Consider the following 26,546-nt stretch of genomic DNA (forward strand, 5'->3'; position numbering starts at 1 on the left):
TTTGAAGGTAACATTGTTAGCAATATTGGCAGTTTTTAGGAGGGGACTGGAATCTGACGCGCCGATGCTAACGCTTTAAACAAGAATTTATTTGATGGAAAGTGGTTGATATTGATATGGTCACAGCACGAACAGTAGATAAACTCTCTGTTAACGTGAGATGTCAGCAGCTAATAGGATTAACACAAACTGCTCAGAACAGCTTGGTGGTAATGTTGCTAAGTTAGCTACCGTTTGCTAAGCTATCGATGCTATATAACGACCGGCCCAGTTAGCCCAGAATTCGGTCGACGGGCGGGGAGTCCAAACGGCCGTGAGGTTAAACTCCGGTGTGCCGCAGTTTGTTTGCACAAAAAAGAGCTCTAAATAGAAAACCACACGCAACGACAAACACTTTTCCGCTGTCTAGTGTCAATTCCTCAAAATGGGGTCTGTAAACGTACGTCTCCGCCATTTTGTGACAGGTTTTTCATTGAGCAAAGGGGGTACGTGTAATGGTTGAATGTAACCCCATCAACAAGATATCCGCCTTGCTAGTCGCAGGGAAAAGGGATCAGGAGTAATTTTCAACCATCCCATGAGATAAAAAAGTCGTTTGTGGAGTGGTCAGCAAGGGATAGGAGCAGCTTAACACAACGCTTGCACATTTTTAGCAGCAAATTGCTCCAAGAAAATATTCACAAAATACTGAAGTGACCATATGTGAGTAATCAAAACTTTAACATCTAAGACAATAAACTGATACTTTAACAGGTAGTGAAGAAGTGCGTAATAATGATAATGCATTTGAATTTAAAGCATAATACGTCTATGTATTTTTAGAAAATCTTCCAAAATTAACAACATTGCAAAACAAGTGACACTATATGTCAGACTAAGCCAAATCAAGTTCGGCATAGAGCTGAACATGAAAATCAATCAATATGTGTCATGCTTTTAATTAAGAGTCTCCGCCACAGATGCACTGCGACACTGTTCAATATGAAATGAGACACAAAGATTGATGCATTTCGGAAGAATATTTGTGAATAAATGAATAATTTAGCCTTCAGATGTCAATCATGAAAAAGCACATGGCAACCAGTAAACAACAATCACTCTTGTATTCATAGAAGTAGTGATCTGTTTTTATTCTTAAATATTGAGAGGAATTATTTCTGTTGGACATCAGAAGTTTGCCCCTATACCATATCTTATTATAGAATAATCATCTTTATTGGCCAAATGTGTTTACACATACAAGGAATTTGTTTTAGTGGCTCTCATTGTACTTACACAGAATAACAACACAACAAATCTTCATAAATATACATAAGGAATGACTTTATACAGGTGAAACAGTTTCTGTGAATTGTAAACAGGATACGAATAGTGCAAAGAAGTTAGAAGTGTTGAGATAAATATTAAATGTCAACAAGCTATATGACTTTCCGCAGTCTTAAGTAACTCCATATTTGAATGAATTTATTTTATTTTTAATTATTATTTATTATAATACTTCAAAAAGTATTTAATCATGGCCTTGTTAAAGGTGACAGTAGTTTTTGTTTTCTAAGTGGGAAACCCTGTCTTCACTTAACTAATAACAGTGAAGTAAGATACTAATTTTGAAGCCAGTTATACACATACTTAGGCTTTATTTCAGAATAATAAAATAGTATTTTACCAATAAAATGTAGAGTTGCCCTCCATTACGCGCCAAGTTGGGATAACAAGGGACCTATGTTAATTAGTGTTATCCCCTCCCCCCACGGGACATTTCCAAGTACCTCCTGACCCGTTTTCCAAACAGTGAGACGAGTTGTCAGACGGTCCCTAAAAAAGAAAACAGTCTCTATTGTTCCAGCGGCCGCTCAGCTCTGGCCGGCGCAGTGCCGCATTTGGCCGCAGAGGGCGCTGCACGCATGGCAGGCCGGGCGCCGCGGCCTTCTCATCTTTTTGTCTGAGAACTGGATCCCTCTGCCGCTCTACAGTGTGTGCGATAGCCTCGGAGCTGCGTCCGTAACACACTGTCAAACCACTCCAAACGAATACAACCGCGACCAAAAGCATTAATTCAACACGTTCTGCCATGGCGTTTTTAATCTGCCGGTAAATCGGTCGTATTTCTGACTGTTCGCTGGAACTTAGTCCGGGGTTGAATCGGGCTTGCTTTCTGTGTGCATCAGTCTTTATTAGCGAGCTGCCGCTCTTCTTGCTACCAGCTATTTCTTTAACTTTTTAAACACTCAGCTTCGCGAATGACTGAGCGCCGGCGGAGTATGGGATCCTTGGTGTCTTAAGAAGCGACTGAAGTGGGGTTTAACCGTTTTTGCATGCAAAAACAATGGCAAATTCGACGGGGAAAAATCTACCAGATCAGCGAAGGAAAGGACAGGCTTTCCTGGACGAGCTGCGGCAATTTCACCAAAGCAGAGGGTGAGATTGGGGCGTCTTTATCCCCGAGAAATACAACTTTAAATCTGCATTGCATGTGACTGTGAGTTTCCCACAACTGTTATTTAAACATATGTCCATTTATTTCCCGTGTTATTCCCTCAGATCGCCGTTTAAGAAGATTCCTATCGTGGGTGGGAAAGAGCTGGATCTGAATGCTCTCTATATCAGAGTCGTCTCTTTGGGTGGATTTGCTAAGGTGAGTGGGAACTAAAAGTGGATTTTTCTCCACACTCTGCTGTCTGTCGGTGGACCACTCTACAACTCCGTGTGGGCACCCCGGGACAAGTGTAACCCTCCAGAAAAAAAAAACACAACGTTAGTGTGTCGGTGTTGGCCTTGTGCTAGTTTGCCGTGTATCTCTATGCAATGTGGTGGCTTGTGTTGTTGTGTGGTTTTGAATTGAGAGTCCAACCGCTCGGAGTCAGAGTGCAGTTGGAGCGACTCAAAATTAGCGGGCACGTTTAACATCGATTATCGGCACGGAGCCCGGCCTCGCAAAACACCGCGGAGGACATAGCGTCTCGCCCGGGCTTTTACCGGCAGTTTCCACCCGGGGAAAGCTTGATTTTTTTCTCTTTCTCGCCATAGCCATCTTTCTTCGGCTTCATGGCTGATCACAAAATGTAGGCCTCACAGGCCCATGTAGTGAATACAGTAAACGGTACAAAACCTACTCTAAAAATCACACGGCTCGCCGCAAGCTAAAAGCATTTGTTTTTGGATGGTTGTTGGGAGTTTGGCCTTGTTTGGTTTTAACGCCAAAAATGGAAAAAAGTCAAGTTAGCTTGTTAGCTATACTGCTAACTAGCCTCAACAGTAACGATAGTATCCTAAAGGGAGTCAGGCAGTTGTACTCACTGATGTGTCAAATGTAAATATGTTTCGGATAATAAACACATTGTTAGCTAATTAAACGCTATTGTACCAAGTGCTCTGCCGGATAACTTCATGTTGTTCAGCATTTTTACATGTTTTCAGCAGTTTGAGAAAGTTATTGATTAGGGATTCTGATATTGCCTCATTGTGGGAACCTGTAGCAGACCAGATGGTTGCAGTGTAACCGCTCTTTTTTTATTGCTGTTGCCGGTATTTTATCTCCTAACGCACTCATTTCTCCCTCTCAGGTTTCTGACAAAAACCAATGGATTGAACTTGGAGACGAGTTTAACTTTCCAAGGAGTTGTTCCAACGCTGCATTTGCTTTAAAACAGTACTACCTTCGGTAAGTAACCTCGCATGGCCATGCAGCTCTGTTCCTCTCAGGTAGCATGTGGGAAGTGTTTACAAATGTTAAGATGCAGTCAGCAGGATCTAGCCTCTTCGCTCTCCTCTGCTAGGAAGCAGCACTAGTGCAATATTTTGACAGTCAAAGCAAGCTCTTTATTGTGTATATCTGTCATGACAAAGTGGATGTTTACTCACTTTCCTTTTCCATGTAGGAACTTTAAAAATAACTCTATATCTTTTACCAAAAAAAAAAAAAAATCTATGATCACATGTGTCTTCTGTATTTTTTAAAGTCTGGAACATACTTTTGAAGAACATCATCGAGGAGCATTTTGTCTGTAACGGCTATAAATCATAAATTAGTGACAGTTATCCCTTTCTGTAAATGGTGTAGCCAGAGGGCTTCTTGGTTTTGGTACAGCACTAATGATCGCGCTGATCTTGGTGTTGTAATGTGTATCGCATGCTGCCTCCAAGTCTCAACACAGTCAGCTGCCAGTGATGGGAGTCTGGTGTAAATGCAGCTCTCTCCAACAGCTGGCATTTGTGGTTTTGGTGTTACTTGCTTTCTCTGTACTCCTTTTCTTCCCCTCCCACCTCCCATACAACGATTGTTCCCATCACTAGCACCTGCCTGCAGGGGATTACACCTCTGTAGCAGAGAAACTCGTGTAGCCACTCGCGGATATTTTTTACGGGCAACTGCAGATCACTGGTTGATATCATAAGCAGAGACTAATTATCTGTGCACTTCATCTAAGTTGGCTTTTGATGCATGTTGAATGTGTAGCGGCTAATTTGATCTCTTAACTGTGCACAGCTGATGAGACTTGTAGTTCCTTTTTTATAAGTTCCATCAGTGTTGGTTGCAGGGAGAAACACCTCAGGCACATGTACAGTAGGCATGCAGCGCCACTGTAGGTAATGTTGGTCCTCCTGAGAACCATAATGACCACAAACCACCGTTAACCTGCTACATATTTTGTGTGCATGACAATACTCTCTAAAGCTTTTTTTTTTTTATAAAGCAAGATCATGTAATTGAGTGTAATGGTCGGCTTGGAAGCTCAGACAGCTGGCAAGACAGTGGTTTAGCTGTGTGTGTCCGGTAGAAGCAGTGATAGTAGAAGGATGTTGGGTTTCTGGGATTTGATTTCAAAGTAGAACTTATCCTTCTAGGCTCAGTAAAACACTATCCTACAGGAATCTGTTTTTGTCTTTGTCCAACAGGTTCAGTTTTTTTTTTTTTTTTGAGTGCGCCTGAAGTGGCTTTCACAGAAAGTCAGTGATCTGATTTGTTGAGCTTCTAAAAAATGTAGGAGGACACAGGCCAACTAATGTCTATTATCTTATGTCAGACAGCGGTTTATAAATACCAGCAGTCTGATCCGATCCCTCTTCTGCAGATGAGAAGATGAAGCAGAGAATCATAGGGAGCTATTTGTTAAGCTCACAGCTGTTTTTTAAGAATTAATGATTTTTCCTGAAATCTTTACCTGTGTTTCTAAGAACAGCTAGAACAGCTCGTGTTCACCCTCTAAGTCAATGCAATTATTCCCACAAAAAAAAAAAATATTTTTGGAAGGTGGACCAGCCGTATAGCAAAGAAAAGCCTGACAGCTGAGTCAACCGACACGCTGGATGTCCCACTCGTGTCGCAACAACCGCCGGAGCTACTTTGTAAAGTTTATCTAAGGCAGCGCGGGTGTAGTGGATGTCAGAGGCAGCAGGCAGCTAGACTGGTCTTGCTTCAACTAAGGCTGATAATAGAGAGACTATCCTCTCCTCCCTCACGCTGCCTTTTTGCTGACAGAGTGCGATCACTCCAGGACTACTAGCGGATAGAAATTAGTCTTTTTTTTTTTTTTTTTTTCCTCACTCATAATTTAATCACTGCGGAGGAAATTTTCATTTTGCCCTCATCTGAGTTGGTCAGAGGTCATAGCAAGTTACACGGCAGATATGTTCTCACTGGAACTGGTTCAGATTCAGTGTCTCACTCAAGGACACTTAAGCTGGGTGGATGTTTGCTAATATCAGGTGTTAATCTTGATTATCCAATCCAATGACCATCTGTAACCACTGGCTGCCCGGGCATTTTTAAGCTGTGTTGGCATTTTTTTTTTTCATGTGAATGAAACAACAAAGAACAATAGATGATGATTAGATATCAAGTAATATTGAATGATATTGTACTTTGGCTCAGTTTTAGGCATTTGTGGTTTCAAGCTGTCAACTCTAGTACTTGATGCTTTTTTTTTTTTTTTTTTTTTTTTTTTTAAATAAAGTGACTTCTCTTGAAAGAGCTGGCAGGTAGGAGCAGGGATCAAACTTGTGACCTGATTCTGCTACAGGACGGTGTGCGTGTCGACCATTCTTTCCTCTTCTCCTGTGTGAAACGAACAGGACGATCGTGATGTGGCTCGGCGCTGGTCAGCACTTCCCACTCAGAGCGGAGTAATAAGCAGCGCTGAAGTTCAGTGCCAGCTCCTGCTGCTGTCTATTTGATATCTGAATGTCACTCGGTAATAAGTGAGAGATGCTTGCCAGAAACATTTTTCCAGCTCGTTTTCAACTTGTTGAAGCGCTGCTCCGACATCAGTCCTACCAACGGTGCTGATTTCATTTCCAACTTCGGGGGGGTGGGTGGGGGGGGGGGGGGGGGGGGGGTGGAAGGATCCGCACTCTGGATCAAAGCGTTGGCATCAAATCACACTGACACACTAAGGGCACAGTTGAAGAAACGCAGCACTGTTTAAGTCCAGCTTCATTACCACAAGCAGAAGACATACGTTTCTTTTAAAAATGAAGAAGTGTTCAGGTGTGAGAGCGAGTGAGTTATTGATCAATAAGACATGCAATGAGATGCTGCCAATCAGAACTGCTGATATAAAGGGCAAGTGTTTCGATAAAATCTGGAACATGAAATGCCACGGCTAGGAAAATGCTTGAAAGTCTGAAAAGTAGAGGAACATTTTTTAAAAGGGTTTTGAAAATGACTTAACAGCCTTTTATTTTGAAGTTTTAAAATATAGCAGTCAGTGTAATGTTGATCTGGATCTGCCTGTTTCCCCACATCTATTTCTGTGAGTCCCGTTCCAGCTAGAGAATCTTTTTACACTTCCATAAGTTGACATTCATTCTACACGTTTGTACTCCGCGCTGTGTTTCAATGGGTCTGGTTAGAGTTACAAAAAGGCTGCTTCCACTTTTCATGTGGCTACACTGATTTGGCTTTTTCACGTCTCCATGGTTTTCTCCTCCGTTATTAGTTTCATATGATTTTTGGAAGTGGTTCGTACTAAGCTCTTAACCCTCGTGGGGCAACTGAGTCCTGATTTTTTTTTTTTTTTTTCAGTAAAACACCATTCAGTTCATCCAGACACACACTGTAATTTGAGAGTCAATGAGAGGTGTTTTGAAATAAGGCCTCTTATGTCGCCACAGTCTTTGACTTATTCTCCAAACTGCAGTGCATTGTATACAGAAGCCAAGTCAGGTGACGGATACCCTGGTTCAACCTTTGTTTGCCCTCTTCGTTGCATCCCCATCGGGAGGAGATCAGGCCCAGGAGGCACTAACATCGGGGAACCACTCTCTTTATCTTCTGCGTTAGCGCAAATGTTCAACTTCTCTATCGTTTTTGTGCCTTTTATCTCAACAGAAATGGTTTTTATGACTTTTTTTTTTTTGCATGTTTAGAAATTTAAACACAAGAGAACGTTGCTCTGAGATACTCTCATGTCATTAGGGATGATTAACTGATTTCACTATTAACCACACTTTAAAACACCACAATCTTGCAAATATGGGTTTCTGTTCTCACTTTCAAAGGGACATATTATGGTGTAGTATTTTTTTCTATGAACAACAGTTGTACTGCGAGGAAAATTAAACAAAACTAGACAGTTGAAAAAATATATTCATAGGCATAACCGTCAAACTGCAGGCGGAACCAAAACAAGCCTGGTCTACCAGCTTAAAAGGCCGTGCTGCAACAAGTTCAGGTACGCAAAGTTACACATCCTGTCACCTTACTTGTGTTTGAGGAAGGGGGCTACAGTAGTCTAAGGAGATAAGAAGTGTTCTGGTAAAGACCGAGGGACCTGACATTGAAGCGATGTATCCACCAAAAAAAAAAAAAAAAGTATTTTGGATACATAAAGAACGGACAGAAGACGGATGTCCAATTTGTAAAACTTGCAGAAGAAAAGTCACTGCTGAAGGATCCGACACCTCAAACTTTATGCAACTTGGAGATCACCATCCAGCCATGCATGCTCAAGTGAAGGTAATACACCAAGTCATAGCTAAGTTTAAAAAAAAAAAATCATTACTTCAGTGGCAACTTGGAGAGAGTCGGCCTTTCAGTGCAACGTAAACCAACGACTACAAAGTGCAAAAGGAGCATTGCACCATTTATGAATGAATGCTCACCAAAAATACATCTTTCCCTCAAGGGCTTCAGTGCAGCCATTTACATCCTGTTGCTCCACTTCCATCTGTGTTGAGTAAACACTACGTATGGTAGGTACATATGTTCAATGCAAAAGACCGACTTAACATTAGAATTTTGCAGACTTCCGGCGCTATACCATCGGGGCTAATTAATAGCATTTCAGTGATTAATAACACCTGCAGAGGAGACGTTCTCAATTTCTTTCTTTCATTTTTTACTAAAACTGAAAAAAGAATATGAGCATATTATTCTTTCAGCTCTGCTGCCAAGGCCAGTTTTCAGTGTCCTCAGTGATTAGAGAAAAAGAAACCAGCACTTTATGACACCTCTTTCTGCTGAATCAACTACCACACAGTAATCTTTCTTTTTCAGAGTTGAACATGCTGCTTCCTATACAGCAAAATCTATACAGCAAAATCATCATTTCACACTTTCATATTATTTCACTATAACCGTTTTCAGTGCTTTATGTGTAACAGGTGCTCTCAAATATACAGGTTTACTCAATTCAGTCAAGATTTGAATGTTTCACATTTTAATATTAATCCTCCTAAACCGTTTCTAGCTTGTGAGCCCACATTCAGGGCCTAAAACTCCCATGACCCCAGCAATTAGATGTGTTTTTTAGTTGTCATGTGAATTTGAGCATGACATACTCTTTTCCTCATTTTTTTTTTTTTTTTAGCCATGAAAGGATCTGCAACTGCATTTTAATTAATGCCATTTCAAACATATTAAATTAATTTTCTCATGGAAAAAATGTCAAACGTATCAGTCATAGAAATCTCCTGTGGCCCTGACTGCATATCAAACAATGCCATGAAAGTTTCTGAACCAAAGATGGAGAAACTCTTGAGGCAGCTTTTCTATCATTTAATGACACTGTACAGGGACTAGCGGTGTAACGGTTTGTGTAGTCGCCCCAAACCTTTGGGTACAGGATGATCAGTTTGGTACGTGACTATCCTCAGTTGGGTACGCTCCCTGACCCAAACAATTACTGTCAAAATAGTTAAATAATCCACTTAATCTGACATGCGGAACAATAAAATCTAGCGCTGGAGTTCCACCTGGAACATTTTTGCAGTGCACCACTTAGCTATAGAATGCAGATAGCATGCTCATGGACGTATGCTCGCTGGCTGAGCATAGTTACCCTGGTTACCCACGTTCATGTAGTGTCACTGCCGTCATTATTAGTAAAGTCTGGTTAGGTTAGGCTAACCCATGGTGGCTAACTTTGAGGCTAACTCCCTTCACTTTAATCAGCAGGTGGCAAGCAGGACACAGGAACCTGGCTTGGGTCTTGAGGAGTTGTAGCATTTATTCACCGACAAATAACGTCAACTGTACACACACTGCACTGTTATGTTCACAGATCTACTGCTAACTTCATACTCTGCTCCAGTCACCAGCCGCCAGCCTCACCGTCACACACAGTCTCTCTCTCTCTCTCTCTCTCTCTCTCTCTCTCTCGACCGCACACTAGCTACTCTCCGCCTTCATGGAAGACTAATACTCTCTATTTTGTCCTGAATTTCAAGACATTCGGGGTCGTCGTCTGTCCATCTTTCGCGTGGATTACATTAATAAATTACTCATATTGGCTTTTTACTCTCAAAGCTTTTATTGCACTTACAGTAAAGTGTGCACATACATTAGCTAAATAACATACACATTTTGTTTCTATCAGGAGGGGTGGGGGGTCTTGTCTGAAGGGCGGCCCCTCCATGGCAATAGTAGGGGAAACACTGATATGGCGTCTCCCCATCCCCCTCCCCTCTCTGACGGTCGCCTTCGAGTGAAGCCGATTTGAACAACTATAAACATATTTGATTTCTGATGTAGTTGGATAAGACGTCTTAAGAAGCAGTTCTGATTAATCATAAATCATCATACAACTGTCAGCTGTCAGCAGGTGTCCTGACTCCTTGCAGGAAATAGAAAGGTTGTTTTCCTTTTTCCACTGCAGCACAACTCAACTTTCATTAAAAGTTACAACCAATGAGCCATTGTTGGATGTTTACATTTTTCAAACTAAAGGACCAAAATGTTTTCTACCGTTTTTTTTCCTGCTGTACCGAAATTGTACCGAACTCTGACCCCAAAACCAAAGTACATACCCAACAGTGAATTTTTTGTACTGTTACACCTGTAATGGAGACATGGACAGAGTTTGGAACAGGCAATCACCAAAAATGTATCAGACATTTAAAATAATTTGGAGGCTGCTGTATGGTTAATGTTTAATGTAATGTCAAAAAGTGAAGCACACCTGAACTGTTAAGTTAAAGACATATTCACATATCGCATTATTATGACATCACTGTTTTTATTGAAAACAGAAAACCAAAGAAAAAAACGTCGAACTATCTCCCAGCCTTACACCACAGACACACATCACTATCTCGTTCTGCTTGGCGGTTGTTCACTTTCACACCTGTCACGGGATTATTCTGGTTACCATCATCGGTGTTGCTCTTCCACTCCTCACTGCGTATGTGGATAGACTCCCCTGCTCATCTGAAACATCTGGATGAAGTGGCCTTTGATCTGGCTTGCATTAGCTGTGGTTTTATTCCCCCCTGCCTCATCTGAGCTGCTGCTGCTCAGACTTTAGAGATGCTCTGATGACAACCGGTTCTGGATAAAGACGAGACTGTGTGGACTAGTATGTCTGTTTCTGCCTCTTTTTTTTTTTTTTTATACAGCATAATGAGAGACTTCTTAACAAAATAAGAACTGTAGCGCAAACTTGCTATCACGTTTAACATCTGAAAGCTCTTAAGACTTTGTGTTTTTAGCCTGTCTGTAATTTGACCTGCCCTCCAGCAGTGTTGGCCTCCACTGATAGCCTAATCTCTTTCTCTCAGTCTCTTTGCTAACCAGCAGATGGACAGCTCTGCGTTGTACTTGACAGTGGCGCTTCAATCTGGCTAGAATCTGTTACACCACTTTTTTTTAAAAGGCGGGTACGGTTAAAACATTAGCACTTGCATGGATTCTTTGCTGGTAGCTTTTAATGGATGTTAGATATAGCTATTGGCTGTAGGTCTGGAGTGGAAGTAGTCATTTTACTTGCAAAGTTTTCTGTTCTGTTTCATTTAGTCCAGCCCAAGTGTAAGAAATCAGTATCTCGGTCAGAGAGAATATTCAAGAGAATGTCCCTAACATGTTTGCGTGAGAAGGAGACCTTTATGTATATGGCGAGAAAATCCCCAGTGGGGTTTGTTGTGATGAGCACTATTTCCATGATACACTACTTATAAGTCTCCACCAGTGTCATTTTCTGCACACTGCCTCTAATGCCACTTAATAATAATTTAAAAAACTCATGCATTCATTGAGCCTCACCACTGACAAGAAAAAAAAAACCCCATTTATGATTAATGATATGCTCAGAGAAAGAAGACACAACGTCTAAAGTCATTTCAGACAAAAAAAAGTGGAGCTTTTTACAGAATTACAAAATAAAAAATGTACAGTCTAAGGCAATGAACCAGAGTGGTCACCAGCCGTAGCTCCCACTATAGAAAAGCAACACTACTCTAAGGAAAAGGAACCTTTTTTTTTTTTTTTTTAGAAAATATCATTGCCAACACTTTTGCGGTTATGTCTGGAAAAAAAAAAAAAGTACAAACTTTGGTCTCTAAACGAGCACTTTTTCTCCCTGACAACTATCACCTGGAGGAACTTGCACTGGTGTGAAAATTCTTCTACCACAAAAGGCTCCAGTTTGAACCCCAGTAAATGTCACAAACAACCAGATTGACCAGACTGGACATGACTGGAGATGTTTGAAATCCTGAAAGATTGGAGTCATATTAGTATTGCTTAATCTTCTGTGCTGACCTTTCCAAGAGATGCACTTGTGCAGGAATACCATCAGAGCACAATGTTAATACTGTATCTGAGGTTTTCATTATTTGAAGCCTGTCAGGGACATGAGTCTTATGAGTGCTGTCAACTTACTTGCCTCACACTACACTCTGTGGTCTGTACTTGAAGTTTTACAGTATTTTCTCAATTGGCTCAATAAACCATCTCGTCATTATTGACAAAGCAAATCCCCCCCCCCACCCACCCTTCCACCACATCAGCCCGTGTCGGACGGCGGGCTCCATTAACTCCCAGCAAACATTTCTCTCCAGAAATCGGTAGTGGGTGTGTGTTTGCATGTCTGAGTCCACATCCAGCAGGGGGCATTCGACTCCCACACACCACCACCACCACCACCACCACCGCCACCACACTGAGGGCATTTGGGCAGCGAGGCAGCTGAGAGTAATTGAAGCCAGGAGTATCTGCACTCGTGTGATCCAGATGACCGTAAATAACACACAACCCCTAATGACAGTGGCTGTTTGCAACCACACATCTCTCTTCATCGCTTCTTAAGCCTTGTCGGTTTCCCCCCCCCCCCCCCCCCCCCCCCCACCCTTTGCACTTGTTTTTTTGTTTTTTTTTTTGGAGGGAAAAACGTACAGGTGAAACACGCCTCGGCATTAGCAGCGAGAGTAAACACACATTTCCCTAAACGGTTGGAGTAGAAATGATGAAAGCCCGGTGGTTTCTGCTGGTTGGTTGTTGCCTGCTACTCAAGTGGGAGGGGAATGATGTTCCTTTCATCACGCGTGTATGAAAAAAGGGGAAGTGCAGACACAAGCAGCTGCAGTCGACCCCCTCCCCAGCTCCCCCCCACCCCTCCCCTGTGCACCCACCCATCTTTAGCCTCTTTCTGCTTGTGCCCAGACAGCGGTTGATGACGCTGCATTCAGGAGCGGGGCCTATCTCTCCCGCTCTCTGTGCTCGCTCTCTCTCTCTCTCTCTCTCTCTCTCTCTCGCTCTCTCTCTCTCTCTCTCTCTCTCTCTACAAATGAAGCCTGAGTGTATTTATAGTCCAGCGTGTCACCCAGCAGCCAGCGGACGGGGGATTACCTTGGCCATGATGAACAAGCGGGGCCTCATTCAGAAACAGGCACTCGCTCGCTCGGTGACTCACGCCCGCACAGGCAGGGTTCACCACACTATCACCGCTGAGGTATTTCGCTGCGTGCGTGTGTGTGTGTGTGTGTGTGCGTGAGTGTGTGTGTGTGTTTTGTTTGTCTGGCAGATTTCCCCCGTTTTATTATGAGATGTTTCTCAAATCCAAGAAAGCCTGAGTGGATGCTTGCATGCTCGTGGAGAATATTTTTATCAAGTCGAGTGCAAACTTCACGAGAACGCGAGAACGGAGAAGGATTACAGTCACAGATGAATTGCTCGCTTGATGTTGGCTCACAGCTGCTTGTGTCACTTGTTTCTACTACAGACTGTTGCACCGTTCAGATGGGAAGTGATATTACTCAAATAACCCCGTTTACATCACTTGTATTAACCTCTTAATCTCAACAAGGATGCTGGTGTCCTCTGCCAACACTACTGTCTTTCAGAAGCTGTGGGGGACTGAGTTTGAAAGCTAGAGTAAAGATTCTGGTATCATATGAAACTAGATGACCTGAGGCATCCAATGGTAGGAGGCGAAATAACAATCCAAAGTTAAGCTAAGAACTGGCATGAATGAAAATGGGTCTTTCCTTTTACAGACATGCCCACTTTATGCTAATCCCATGCAGTTTGGGGTAAAAACCATGCAGATTTTTTGCATGCAGTATAAATGTATTATTTTTGCCTATTCTGAAAATGGTGTAAATATATTTCAGCATACCGGGGTCCCTAAACAGTCTTGGAATTGCATGAATTTGGTGTGACTGCAAAGCCGAGACTGTTGTGGATTCAATGAGCCCGATTGTATTCATGTGTGATGACGTTAGTCCTCATAGTAGCCGTTTCATTGTAGTGAGACCATTTTTTTTTCACTGTATAAATTGAGCTATTGTGATGTCTTTGATAATCACAGTCTCATGAAACTGTACAACCACAAACTAGAGACCTTGGGCATCAGAGGATGGATGACTTTTTTTTTTTTTTTTTTTTTTTTTTTTAGGTATATTGACAATAAGGGGGTTTCTGAGCAATTTCCCCAAACAGAAATGCTCACCATCTAATCACCAAACATTCTTACAGAAATCTCTAAATGTCAAAAGTTTTTGATGCCAAATCATAGTGTTCCTCTCGGTGTCTTAATGTGGTAGTTTAGAGGGATTTTTTTGACAATTTTTATCCATTTTTGAGTGGTCAAAAATTGTTGCAGCAATTTCGGCATAATTGAGCACGTGAATGGCCATCATATACTTCCATCATAATGTCCTCAGCCCTTATACACTATAAACTTTCAAAATTTGAATAGGTGCCTAACCAAAACACTATGTTTATTACAGATTTATGACTAGACGAAGTTGACACACAGTGCTGCATCTCAAATTAATCTTCAGGTTCCCAGCTTTCAGATGATGTAAACCACTTCTGTGTTGCATATACTGTTGACCTGCTAGCTCCCCCTAAAGACCCCCCCCCAACCATGATTATTACACTACAACCACAGTCTGATGTGCCGGCAACTGAGCAGCTCCACTGGAGCAGATGGGGTTAAGGGCCTTGCTCAAGGGCACCTCAGTGGTGGTAATGAGGGAGGGGCAAGTGCTGCTTTTTCACTTTGCCCCCCCCCCCTGAATTATCCTGCCGGGGATAGAACCCACAACCTTCTGGTCACAAGCTCACTCCTCTAACCTTTAGGCCACCACTGCCCTATGACTGTAAGATCCCACAGTCATGTAACCGACTAATGTTGCTCTCTGCTGCAGTGACACTCGTCAGCTCTGTGTCATGCAAAGACATGCTTATCTCATGTGGTGCTCATTTTTAGCCTCAGTTCCTAAGTGGATCATGCTTCATGTGGCTGAAAGCACCACAGTCTTAGTAAAAAAAAACGGTGGTCACCAGCTCTGTCAAGCCAGAAAACAACTTCTAAACTAGCAGTGCTGAGTGTAAGTGGCCATCAAACTGCATCTTAGAATGACCATCGACCTGTGTGATTTACACTGAATGTGCAGACTAATACGTGGATGGCCCCGCTTTAGTGTTTCACACTCATGTACATATCATGCCTTTAGTAGATTCATGTTTATCTGGAATTTAAGTGAGAATCTAAAAGATTTTAGCTTTTGAAATTCTCCAACTGTCTCAGTGCTTGTTACTGTGGTTTTTCTGACAGTATGGGAGAGACTGTGAGGTCTTTTCCCTCCAATTTTCTGTTGGTGATTGGCTGTCTGTAGGTGGTGCTCTTTGTCTGGTTGCTTGCACTGCTCGCTATCCACTTGTTTATCTCTTTGTAGTTTAGTTGAGTTTACGTTGAATCATTTCAATGTCCTGCTCTCAGCTGATAGAAACGGTATCCTGTTGTTCCACTGATTAATATGAGTGTTTTCTGTATGTCAGAAGCATTAGAGGAAAGGTTAAGTCGTCATATTGAGGGACAGTCTCACTGACTGTCCTGGTACAGTAGGCTGCCCTATAAAGTCACATGAATTAATTTCCCCTTGTCATGTTTTAATTGCAAAGAGTGTGGGGGTTTGCTGCATCAGCGAGTCGTCTCCTTGGCGATACGTACAGCTGTAGAGCCTTTGTGATACAACCTGATATAGAAATAGTGATTCATCTCACCCTATTTGAAATAATCTAAAAGCTGTGACTCTTGTTTAAGGATTCTGTCTCGCATCAACGACGGCTTGTTTCTCCTCCTATAAATATGTAATATGATTTACATGTGGGTGGTATAACAGCTGGTGTACTGTAAAAAAAAAAAAAAAAAAATCAAAAATGTCTCCATACAGTAGCTTTTAAATTGAAAGAAGCAGGTTGGTGTTTAACATAATTAATTTCTCTAAGGGTAGTTTGTGTGCTACTACCATAAAGGCACCCTGTGGAGTTTTGAACCACCAGTAGGGTCATTGAGCACTACATTACAGATGGGGTCTCCCTTTTTGTTTGTATCACGCATGGGCCGACGGATGCGACTCATGTGCTGCCATCGGTTTCATGCTGTTTGGCCGATTGACAGTCGGTTGCAGTGATCCACCACCAAACGTAGCCATGTGCCAACTAAGTCATTGAAGAAGACTACTAGCTAATAAACATACTGGATTTTAAAAAAAAAAAAAAAAAAAAAGGTGTTTTGCACATGTTTTATGAGGAAGGAAATGCATTCAACACGTGTGTTAGACTTGGAGAAAACACATCTTGGTGAATAATACTGAATATAAACATAAGTTTTGTTTGTGTAGAAGAATGCTCCAGAGGGCACCTTTAACATTCCACATGATGTCCTCGTTATTGTGTATTATTTACATTTTTACAGTCCAGTTACTGAAATCCTAAACAAATAGAGGTATATGTTCTCTCTGTATCTTTTAACACTGCAGCTTCTCTTTTGTAGTGTGAATACTCTTCAATTAAATCACAGAAAACATGATGGAGCCACCCAAACTTAATACAACAATAGAGCTTAAAACTAAACAGGCTTATCAATCTTAAAGAGACAAAGCCATCCACTTAAACCTGCAGTAGCTTCATACATTTACATTTCACGTTGTTGCAGTGAACCAGAGAAGCAGACAGCCTGTGAGAGTCTGTGGCAGAGTAAACCGTTTCCCCTCTAATGGGGGATTCTTGGTGTTTAGTCGATAGAAGCTCAGTGTGTACTCTTAGTATCACAGAGGAAGGAACGACGCTTGGGCTTCAAGGCGTCTGCGCTCGTAGGAAAATGTTGCCTGCCCCGCATACATGAAGAAAACAAATCTTAAAGTGACTCAAGTGTTGGAGAGAAAGTAGAGAACAAATTCACAGCAAGCAAGTCTTGGCTCATCGAATGTTTTGTTTCTTTTTTTCTTTTCTTTCCCCCCCCCTTCACAGATACTTGGAGAAGTATGAGAAAGTCCACCACTTCGGCGAGGATGATGAGGAAGCGCAGCCGGGGAATCCCAAAGCCTCTCTTCCAATTGGTGCAATTCCCAGCTCTTATAACTACCAGCAACACATTGTATCAGGTAGGCAGGCTGTACTTGTTATTCACAAGCTTTTTTTTTTTTTTTTTTTTTCATTCTGATTCATGAGTTCAGCTGTTGTTTTTTCACTTTCTTTTTGTTTTGTCTTTTTCTTTTCACTTTTTCACTTCTGTATCTGGTAGATGGATTTAATTTCTATTTGCATACTTTCTTGTTTTTTCTGTCTCACTCAGATTCTCATTTTCTCTCTGAAGTTCACTCCGTCAGTCTCTCCGTCTTCTCTCTCTCTCTCTCTCTCTCTCTGCCCCTTGGCCAACTCAAACACTTAATCCTCACAGATGTGATTACAGCAAAGCGTCACTTCATCACAGCTGTATGTGAGATGCATGGGAAACCGGTCAGCCCACAGGTCAAGCATATGCATAGAGATGTCTCTCAACCAATAATAGCTGTTTGTTTCGATGTCGGCTGTGTTTATTTCACAAGAGAGGGGGGAAAAAAAAACACCATGAGGAAGGAAATGATTCAGGGTTGCCACGGGTCTGGAAAGTACTTGAAAGTGTTTGGATTTAAATTAAAAAAAAAAAAAAAAGAAAGAATCAAGATATTGTAAGTGCTTGGAGCAATAAAGAGGCCCTTCAAAGCCTACTAGAGTTTGAGCCTCGTGTGCTCCGTCATCTCAGAATTCGCCTAATGATGCCGTTTTCATACATCTGCAGTGATTCGCTGACGGCTGCGCTGTGTCATCGGCTGTCGCGCTCTCTCATAGGTGTTTCCAGTTCAAATATGCGGCTGGTCACCTAGGTAACCCGCATTGTTTAGTCCCCCTCTCTGGTTAGGGATGGGTGACACACACACACACAGCCTGCAGTGGCACAAGCTATCGTCATGTACGCCAACCACAACCAGCTATCAGGAGAAAATGATGAATGAAAGCGTGCGCTCGCTGTTGAAATAATTATGCAATGTGTCGAGATGCTGCAGAAGTTTGTTGACAATAAAGACGACATGTTCTTCCTGTTATATTTCTTTTTTTTTATATAAAAAAAGTCTTGTATTTGGGTCTATATTAATCTGGCAAAGTTTCATCCTGATGGAATAAAAGGATTTTCTTTTCCTTATTCCCGAGCGGTGCCTGGCCTTAAACTTCTACCACCATCTAATTAAAGTAAAGCCTTCAAGTCTTTGTATAGCACCGCGCTGGGTTAGACTGCTATTTGTGAACATCCGTGTGAATTATTGGTCTTTAATTTTGAAATAATTTGTCTTTGAAAAGTGCTTAAAAAGTCCTTGAAATCTATCATCACAAAAAAAAAAGTGCCAACCCTGATGATTGCACACTGTAATTTTAAGGTCCAGATAGCTTTAATTTCTCTAATAGGCTACATGCTGCACGGTTGCTGACAAATTGCTCCACTCGTCAAACACTTAATTTCAACTGCTAGAATATCCACTGTAGTGTGTGATGAAAACATATCAGCTGTTCATTTGTTTATCTAATGTGAATGCTGGGGGGGTTGAAGCTAAAACTACCATCAAATTGATTATATTCCTACATTTCAAACCGGTACAAACATCTTCCAATTAAGCAGTCATCTCTTTTGATTTTTTTTTTTTTTTCTTTAAATTTCATCTGTTGGTTTCTCATCTTTCATTTTTGCCTCTTGGTTAGTGTTGTTCTGCCAATTTAAAGTTTTCTAAAAAAGCTTGTAGTTTTTGGAACATAATCTACATGGAGATTTTTTATTCATAATCTCATGACGCAAGTAGTCTTGAACACCAACTATTAACATCCCAACCGCCTCGTCAGGCCATTCAGTTAAGTCTGCCTCAGTAATACTGGCTTTTCAGAGGAGAAAAAACATTTATTGCAAAGTTTAGAGAGGAAAAAAGAAGAAATTTCTCTATCTGTTTCTTCTCCGTTTTTTTGTTACTTGTCCAGTTCATGAGCCTACTTTATTTGTACGTCACATTTATCACTTTTATTGCATAGTGACTCACTTAATTCAGTAGTCACCTTGCTAAGTGCTGCCGTGTTTGAACCAAGGCTATGAAGCATGCGTTTACAGTAATTGTTAGTCTTCCAGCTCGTTTCCACCTTTCTTGGAAGTTGCCTGCACACAAAAAAAAAAGCATTGATTAATCATGTTTTAAGCCTAAGCGTGCTGCCGCCTTTCATGATGAAAGGGCAGCCTCTGAGTAACCACATCACATTTCAAACAAAATGTTTTTTGTGCAACTTGCCAAGGCCAACCTCTTGTCTGCACTGTCAAACGGCGCTCACACAACAGTGAATGCGAGCTGTCCATTAGTCTCGCTGTGCTCTGAAGCGATTGACTGTCCTGACAGCAGTTATTGATGAAGGGAAGAGGGAAGCACTTGTTGGTTTTTTCCCTTTACCTCAGTTTAGATTAGAGCCTCTAACCTTTTAATCGAAGGCTCTTTTCTCTGTCAGCCCCGCTGCCCGCTGAGCCCGTTGACTCCAAAACACGACCGGGGTGGGAAGAGACACACGACAAACAGTGGTGAACTTTTGTTTGTGGCGTCAGACATTAAAGAACACATCGGCTTCCCCCCCTCCCCAACATTTGACAATGCTACTCTCTTTGAAAGTTTGTTATCCTAAGTTTGAAGTAATGATGCTTCTCTAATGCTTTGCTTGTAGGATTCAGAATTAAAATTTTGCAGACATGCCTTGGGACTTGGTACTTTGGGAATTATAGTAACTAGCTCATTGTTTTGGGTTTCCAGCCCACAAATTTACCGTTGTTTCACTCACACCACACTCGTTGCATCAGGCAGCTGTAAAACTCTAAAACACCCCCCCACCCCCCACTGTACACCACCTGCCCAGCACCAACATACAGTTAGCGACTTAGCTGGTGAACGTAGCGGAGCATTTAGCAGCTGAAGAGCCAGATATTTCCCTCAGGAGTTGGTGGAGACCAAAAGCAGAGCCAAAAGAGAGTGAGCATTAGACAGGTGGCCAGAAACACAACTCCAAATGAATCATAGTGTTATGTGTCAATCGGCAGCTGTTTGCTAACAAGTTTGCCGTATCAACTCATAGAGTAAATATGTTGTTGTGTCATTGCATTTTTAAAATATTCTTATTCTAGTGCTCGATAAATCACCGGAATAATCACATTTGAAATGTCAGGTCGGAGAACCGGGCTGAAACGGTGAGACTCAGTGGTGATTAATTATTGGACAGTTGCTCTGGAAATGTCTGGCTGAGCTGTGGTCTGCTTTGCCTCATCATGTTTTGATTGTAGGCCTACAACAACTGTTAGTTCCCTTCACTTATAATGTCTTGTGTGTTGGCTTGGGTGGTATCAAGTTATTACGGTCTACCTGGATATGTAGAAATCCTGAAGGTATGATTTTCAGTACCGTCAAAAACACAGATGCTCCTCTTTCTATTAAATGCTGTATTGAGGTGATGTATCACTGTGCACAGCACGGGCCACCAGAGGTCAGTCTTTACTGGTGGAACTGGCGACTGTGAGTGGTGGAGATAATGTTACAGGACTATTAAAAAAAGACAAATGCCTCTGCAGCAGTGTGGGAGCATTTTGGGTTTAGTCCCGAATTCCACTTATAACTTTATCTTGATGACTTCTTCTTCCATCTACAAAAGCAGTTTATTAGCCAGATGATTTTATTCAACTGCCACCACCACCCAGCACATCATCATCATCTCCGTTCAGCCCACTGATGCGTCGTATCCACTGCGGCAACAAGTGTCATGGGGTCCTCCAGCAAGGATCTATGGAAGAAAGGCACTTATTTCCTATCTATTCACAAGTACAAGTATTTAAACCCAGAAAGACTTGTCTAAGTAGGCTAATTGCATATTAGACACAGAGTATTGTAGGCTAGACAATGTCATACATGCTACAATTACTTCTATCACCAGCAGCTCAGCTTTTTTTTTTTGTTTACTTTTGTTTTTTTTAACACAAAAACCGTCATATACCCCAGTGAAATGTCAGGAAGGTATGACAAAATAGATGGTGCCCAGGCCTACTCGTGTGTCGGATGGGATGCTGTACAGTGCAGGTGTTGGGGGAGGACGAGTAGAGACAGGCGGGTTTTGAACGGAGCAGTTGCAGCTATAATAGCAACTCTGCTGAATGAAATTTGCCTGCGCAAACCTTTTTCAGCATGAAAATCAAATTCACTCAGCAGGACTCCTCTCTCTGTTATGATTGGTTTCCAGAGGCAGCCGTCTACAAAGATTCTGCAGCAAATTGAAACATCCAGTGTATTGAAAATGACACCTATGCACACAGAATGATTGATAATAGAAAATCAAACCGCAGGATGGGAGGAAACCTTTTTTTTTTTCTTTCTTTTTTTCTAATCCAGTAGATTGCACTCTCACAGACTGAATCATCTATCATTGAGAACTGCTGAATAATAAGATTCATGTAATGATTCTATTCCCACACACTGTATTTAGAATTAGAAGTCTTTTAATTATAAAAAGCCCATCATGGAGTTTGAGTCAGAGACAAACACAATTAAAAGTTAAGAGAACATTCATGTTCCGTGGTCAGACAAGACACGGCTCATCGAACTAATTTGAAGTAAAGACAGCTTTTACCCAACAGTTTAATGCCCCATTTGGTTTGCTTAAACTCAGTTAAAGGAAAATAAATCTGGGCTAAACTGGTTAAAGGTGTACAGAGGCAACAGTAGTACAACTGAGGGCTTTCCTCTTTATCTCTCATTCTATAACTAATATTCACTTTTTAAAAGCTAAATCTACATTTTCTTCAACTATGGTCTGTCTTAGCATGCTTCATTTCTTCACTCTAGCTACTCCAGTAGTAGTAACCATGACTACGGTTTATATTTCACATCAGCGTAACATGTTGAAGCAATTTATGTGCCACTTTTGCTTTGATGGCTGGATATGCAGTTTCCTCATTGTGAGTCTTTAAATACAACAGAACCATTTCTGTTTTCCCCGTTTCTACAACTGTATTTAACTCTTAGTATTACATCACCACATTTAAGTTTATGAGTTGCCAGTTGGAAGTTTCGGGAGCATTACCCTAACCTATCCGGTTTATTATTTTCCCATCAGACTATCTCCGCCAAAGCTATGGACTGTCTACGGATTTTGCTCCGCCGTGTGACTACAACAAACTGGTGCTGTCTCTTCTTTCGGGCCTACCCAACGAAGTGGACTTTGCTGTTAACGTTTGCACTCTGCTTTCCAATGAGAGCAAGCATGCCATGCAGCTGGACAAGGACCCCAAACTGGTCACGTTGCTGCTGGCCCACGCTGGCGTCTTTGATGACTGTACGTTCCTGAGCTTCTTTTTTTTTTTTTCTCTCTCTCTTCACTTAATTAGTTGTCTGCTGTAATTGAAAATGGTGGATGTCAAAAGTGCATTTACGTTGCATGCAAATTATTGAGAGAAGTACTTTTATTTAGAAAAACCTTAATTTTAATCTTAATTGTGCAGCTCTAGAGTAGAACAATTATTCTGCAGGTAAGACTCTGCAAATATTTCCCCATTTGCTGCCTCCTTCTCTCATCTCTTTGTTCTAGGATCAAAGGTGCTAGCTTCTTATCATTTCCTAGATATAATTTATTAAGGGGGAATTGAAGAACAAGAGAATGGAGACAAAGAATACTAAGCTGAAACTCTTGATGCTTCCTCTAACCATCCCTCTGTGCCTTTGTAGCGCTAGGCAGCTTCTCCGGGGTATTTGGGACGGACTGGAAGGAGAAAACCTGCCGGGACTTTGTCAGGGTAAAGTAAAAAAAAAAAAAAAAAAGAAGAAGAAATCTTTATTGTGTGACCCGTTATGTGTTCTAGTAGATATGTCTTTTTATTTGACCGTTCTGTATATATAATTAACGCTGCTTGGAACCAAAAACTGCCAGAAATATAGTGGTTGCTCCTCACAGTGGAACCTCAGAGAGCAGTGTTCTCTGAGGCATCTTTAAAACAGGATGGAGGTCAATTCACTTTGAAATCAATCAATTTTAGATGCAGGAGTGAGTTCTCTTGGCTTTTAAGTCCTTAAAGTCCCAGTGAAACAGAAGTTGGAGCGTCTGTAGCTTCTGTACTGTGACGTATTTCCCCAGTGAAACGAAATATTTGAGAGACGAACAGTCACAAGAGGGATTTAAATCAAATTTGATTGGACTGCTAAAAAGTGGGCAGGGCTTACAGAGTTAAGTACAATACCGAGCTACTCCTGTCTGTCTTCATATCGCTCTGTTAGCTGCTATGACCCACAAACGGTGAAACAGGTTTAATATGACCAGTGTGGCTATTTACTCGCCCAAAGTCACATTTCATTGGATGAACTTTAGTAAATGTCCCTGAGTGCAGGATGAGTCAAACATTTGAAACGGTTTTACAGGAAGAGGAAATACAGGGATTTAAAAATAGTCTGATAGTGATTTTTTTTTTTTTTTGACAGATATTTGGCATATAACGAGACAAATGAACAATTGCAAACACAGGATTACAACTTTTGTTACACTGGGACTTTAAGACAGCGCAGAGGTCACAGTTAGCTAGAGCTAGTGCCAACAGGAAGCTAGTATCTTGCTCATGGTCACATTGTATCTAACATGAGAGGTTTATCCAAGGGAAGGCTGGTCTTCCTACTCAGACTGTGAAGTTGAACTAACCCATCAGCTGACATTGTTAGCCTTAGTTCCATCTGTGACCGGAGCACTTCCTACATTTCTCTAGGACTCCATCCTTTGAATAACGTGTGACAAACACAACACTGAGTGTACAATGAACAAAAGGTGCTGTCTAGTGAGGATCCCTGCTAACGTTAGCAAGCTAGGCTAACTAGCTTCCCCTTTCTGAGTGGAATACAAACTTAAGAGCATGATGGGTCCTCCCAAGTGTCTTTAACAGCTAACAAGTGATAACCAGTGCTATCTAGGCTCATTGAAATAGGGGGGAAATATCAACATTTGTAGTCTACACAGTGACAGTAACAGACTCCAGTCAGTAGTGCACCGTGGCGGTCTCCTAGCAACGCCGGCCCTTAGGTGTCAGTCAACTACAGCCATGGGAAATGCCCACCCAGAGGCTTGAAGCTTAATCGCTGTTTCCACAAATATGCCCAAAAAACAACTTAATCCTCTTTTGAAAAAAAATGGAAAAATATGCGCAGTTGCTGCAGCATCATTATAGATTCTGTAGTAGAAAGTGTAGAGGATTCAAATTTCAGTTCAACTTTAACAACATGGTGCATGGTTTCATGATTATGGGTATAATTGCATTCACTGGCACCACTGCCAGATTAAGCGTATATGTTGGCAGCGCCTACCAGGCTGTAAACTGATATCCCAGTAACCTGAGTTTGTGGGTTTTGTGTGATAGTCATGCTATGCTAACTTGAGATTTGGGTTGTTACAATTGATTTGGTGCTGACATGAGAGTCATTTTATGTAGTTAATTTAACATAGTCTAATTTGGCTATAATTGAGTAGCTACAATCCATCAAGATGTGTTACTAACAGCTGCTTTTTTCTCTGCAGTTCTGGAAAGAGGTGGTAGAGGACGCTGAAGTCAGGGAGCTGATCTGGGACAAGAGCAGCCCAGCACAAGGTAAACGCCCTTACAGCTAAAAGCCACACAAAGCAATAAAAGCGTTCATTCCTGTGTGCTCCCACAGTGTATTTATTGACACCTAAAATGCTGTGACATGCTCAAGTGCACAGACTTTCTGTACTATGACTCCCTTTTTAATTTTTCTTTTGTAATACCTGTAATTGAGAACGGGGATGGATCTCATTTGGTTTTTAAAAAGATTATAACCCCTCTCTTTCCCCCACCTCATACACATGAAACATTTCACATTCCCTTTTACCTAGCATGGAGCTCTAAATGGTTCCTCTTCTGTTCTGTCTTCAGATGGTACGTCGTCTGAGGAGCGCTGGCAGAGCCTCTTCCACCCGCCGCGGAACTCTGGTATCAGTGATATGGAGGCCCAGCGGGTGCTGCAGATTGCCGTTATCCTGCGAAACCTATCCTTCGAGGAGGCCAACGTCAAGCTGCTGGCGGCCAACCGAACGTGCCTGCGCTTCCTTTTGCTCTGTGCCCACTGTAACCTCATCTCACTCCGACAGCTCGGACTCGACACGTTGGGCAACGTGGCTGCCGAGGTGGGTCTGGTGTTACTGTTTCGGGGTTCGGACGTTGTTGAGCAAAAAGGGAAATTAATATAGAGACATTTTACAGTATGACAGAAGAGCTGAAAAACTATGTAGAGTCACAACTACTAATCAGTGGCAAAGCACTTCGCCAAATATAACCAACCCAACTTTGAATAAGTACCTTTTTGAAACGTGATGTTATGGATTTGGGTCACTTCCGTAATATAGTAAAAATGAGGTGTCTGATGAGAAAGATATGTTTCCAAATGTAGGTTAGTGTGACACAGTAAACCGTCTTGTCTCTACTTCATAACAGTCTGTGGTGCGGTGGTCTGAACAGGTTTGAGTGAACTAATAAGAGATTGTGTGTGTGTGTGTGGGGGTGTTTAGAGCTTTCTACATGAATGATACATTGGTATGTTATAACTTGAATCACTTGCTTGTTGTTTTCCAGCAGAATAATGAAGCAAACAGCTCGTGTTAATATGAAAACGTGCGGCATTGACAACAAAGTGTCATGATTTACTGAACAGCCACTAAGCAACTAAGCTTATATTATCTTCCAAAATCAAACGGATTAATGAATAAATAATGAGCTCCTGTTAAAAACAGACATGTCTGTTCAGTTCATCTGGGACAGAGCGGTTGTATGTTTAGAAACGAAATCAAATGTAGCTCTACCTGCAGCTACCTGAAGAAATGAGGACTACGACTGCCAGATGGTGTGTTGTGACACATGAGGCAGTCTGTTATTTAGAATAATTTTAACACATTAATTTGACCCAAGGTGAATCATCACATCTCCTAGTAGTAACAAACATACAGGCCAAACCATCAAGTCCAACATAAAAAAAAAGGTTGTTTTTAAACCATAGAAATGGAAAATGTTTGTGAAATATTGGCTGGCTCCGAAGCCATAGTGCTTCAGTATCAGATTTATTAATATGAGATATAGAGATGAGCCCAAATCAGCCCTCTATTTTTAGAAACTGCATGCATATAGTCCCTGATACAATCAGTTAAGCCTTTGATGTCATTAGTTGGATGGTTGGGTCTTGGGCACTTAAAACATTCTGTAGATGTGGTACTGCAAAGCCTTGGTTTATCTGTGAATGTTAACAATATAAATACTACTAGAGCACCTTTTTGGTTCACTATTTGTTGTGAAGACCTGAAATTAGTAATGAGTCATGATGAAATTGCTGTATTTTTGCCTCCCAACTTACAGCTTTTAACTATAGTAAAAGCTATACTATAGGTGTTTTAAGTGTGTCTCTTACTCAGCTTGCTTGTTATCTCAATGAATAATACTGCGGAGGACAGTCTGTCC

The 26,546-nt window shown here is 41.5% G+C and overlaps 1 protein-coding gene across 2 annotated transcripts in view; it reads left to right on the forward strand.

Annotated features, from left to right (window-relative positions):
- arid2 (AT rich interactive domain 2 (ARID, RFX-like)) overlaps window positions 1–26,546 on the forward strand; it is a 41,787-nt gene that overhangs the window by 670 nt on the left and 14,571 nt on the right. Inside the window, exons 2-9 of one of the 2 annotated variants that reach the window (XM_044343213.1) lie at window positions 2,233–2,418; window positions 2,542–2,635; window positions 3,564–3,661; window positions 16,976–17,109; window positions 22,163–22,381; window positions 22,771–22,838; window positions 24,599–24,668; window positions 24,975–25,225. In XM_044343213.1, the coding sequence (XP_044199148.1) occupies window positions 2,327–2,418; window positions 2,542–2,635; window positions 3,564–3,661; window positions 16,976–17,109; window positions 22,163–22,381; window positions 22,771–22,838; window positions 24,599–24,668; window positions 24,975–25,225 (1,026 nt within the window). In that variant the 5' untranslated portion in view covers window positions 2,233–2,326. Of the gene's footprint in view, window positions 1–8; window positions 2,419–2,541; window positions 2,636–3,563; window positions 3,662–16,975; window positions 17,110–22,162; window positions 22,382–22,770; window positions 22,839–24,598; window positions 24,669–24,974; window positions 25,226–26,546 lie in introns of those variants that run through there. The other variant, XM_044343212.1, reaches the window with a different exon arrangement.

Source organism: Thunnus albacares, chromosome 23 (assembly GCF_914725855.1).
Source record: "Thunnus albacares chromosome 23, fThuAlb1.1, whole genome shotgun sequence".
NCBI classification, from domain to species: Eukaryota; Metazoa; Chordata; class Actinopteri; order Scombriformes; family Scombridae; genus Thunnus; species Thunnus albacares.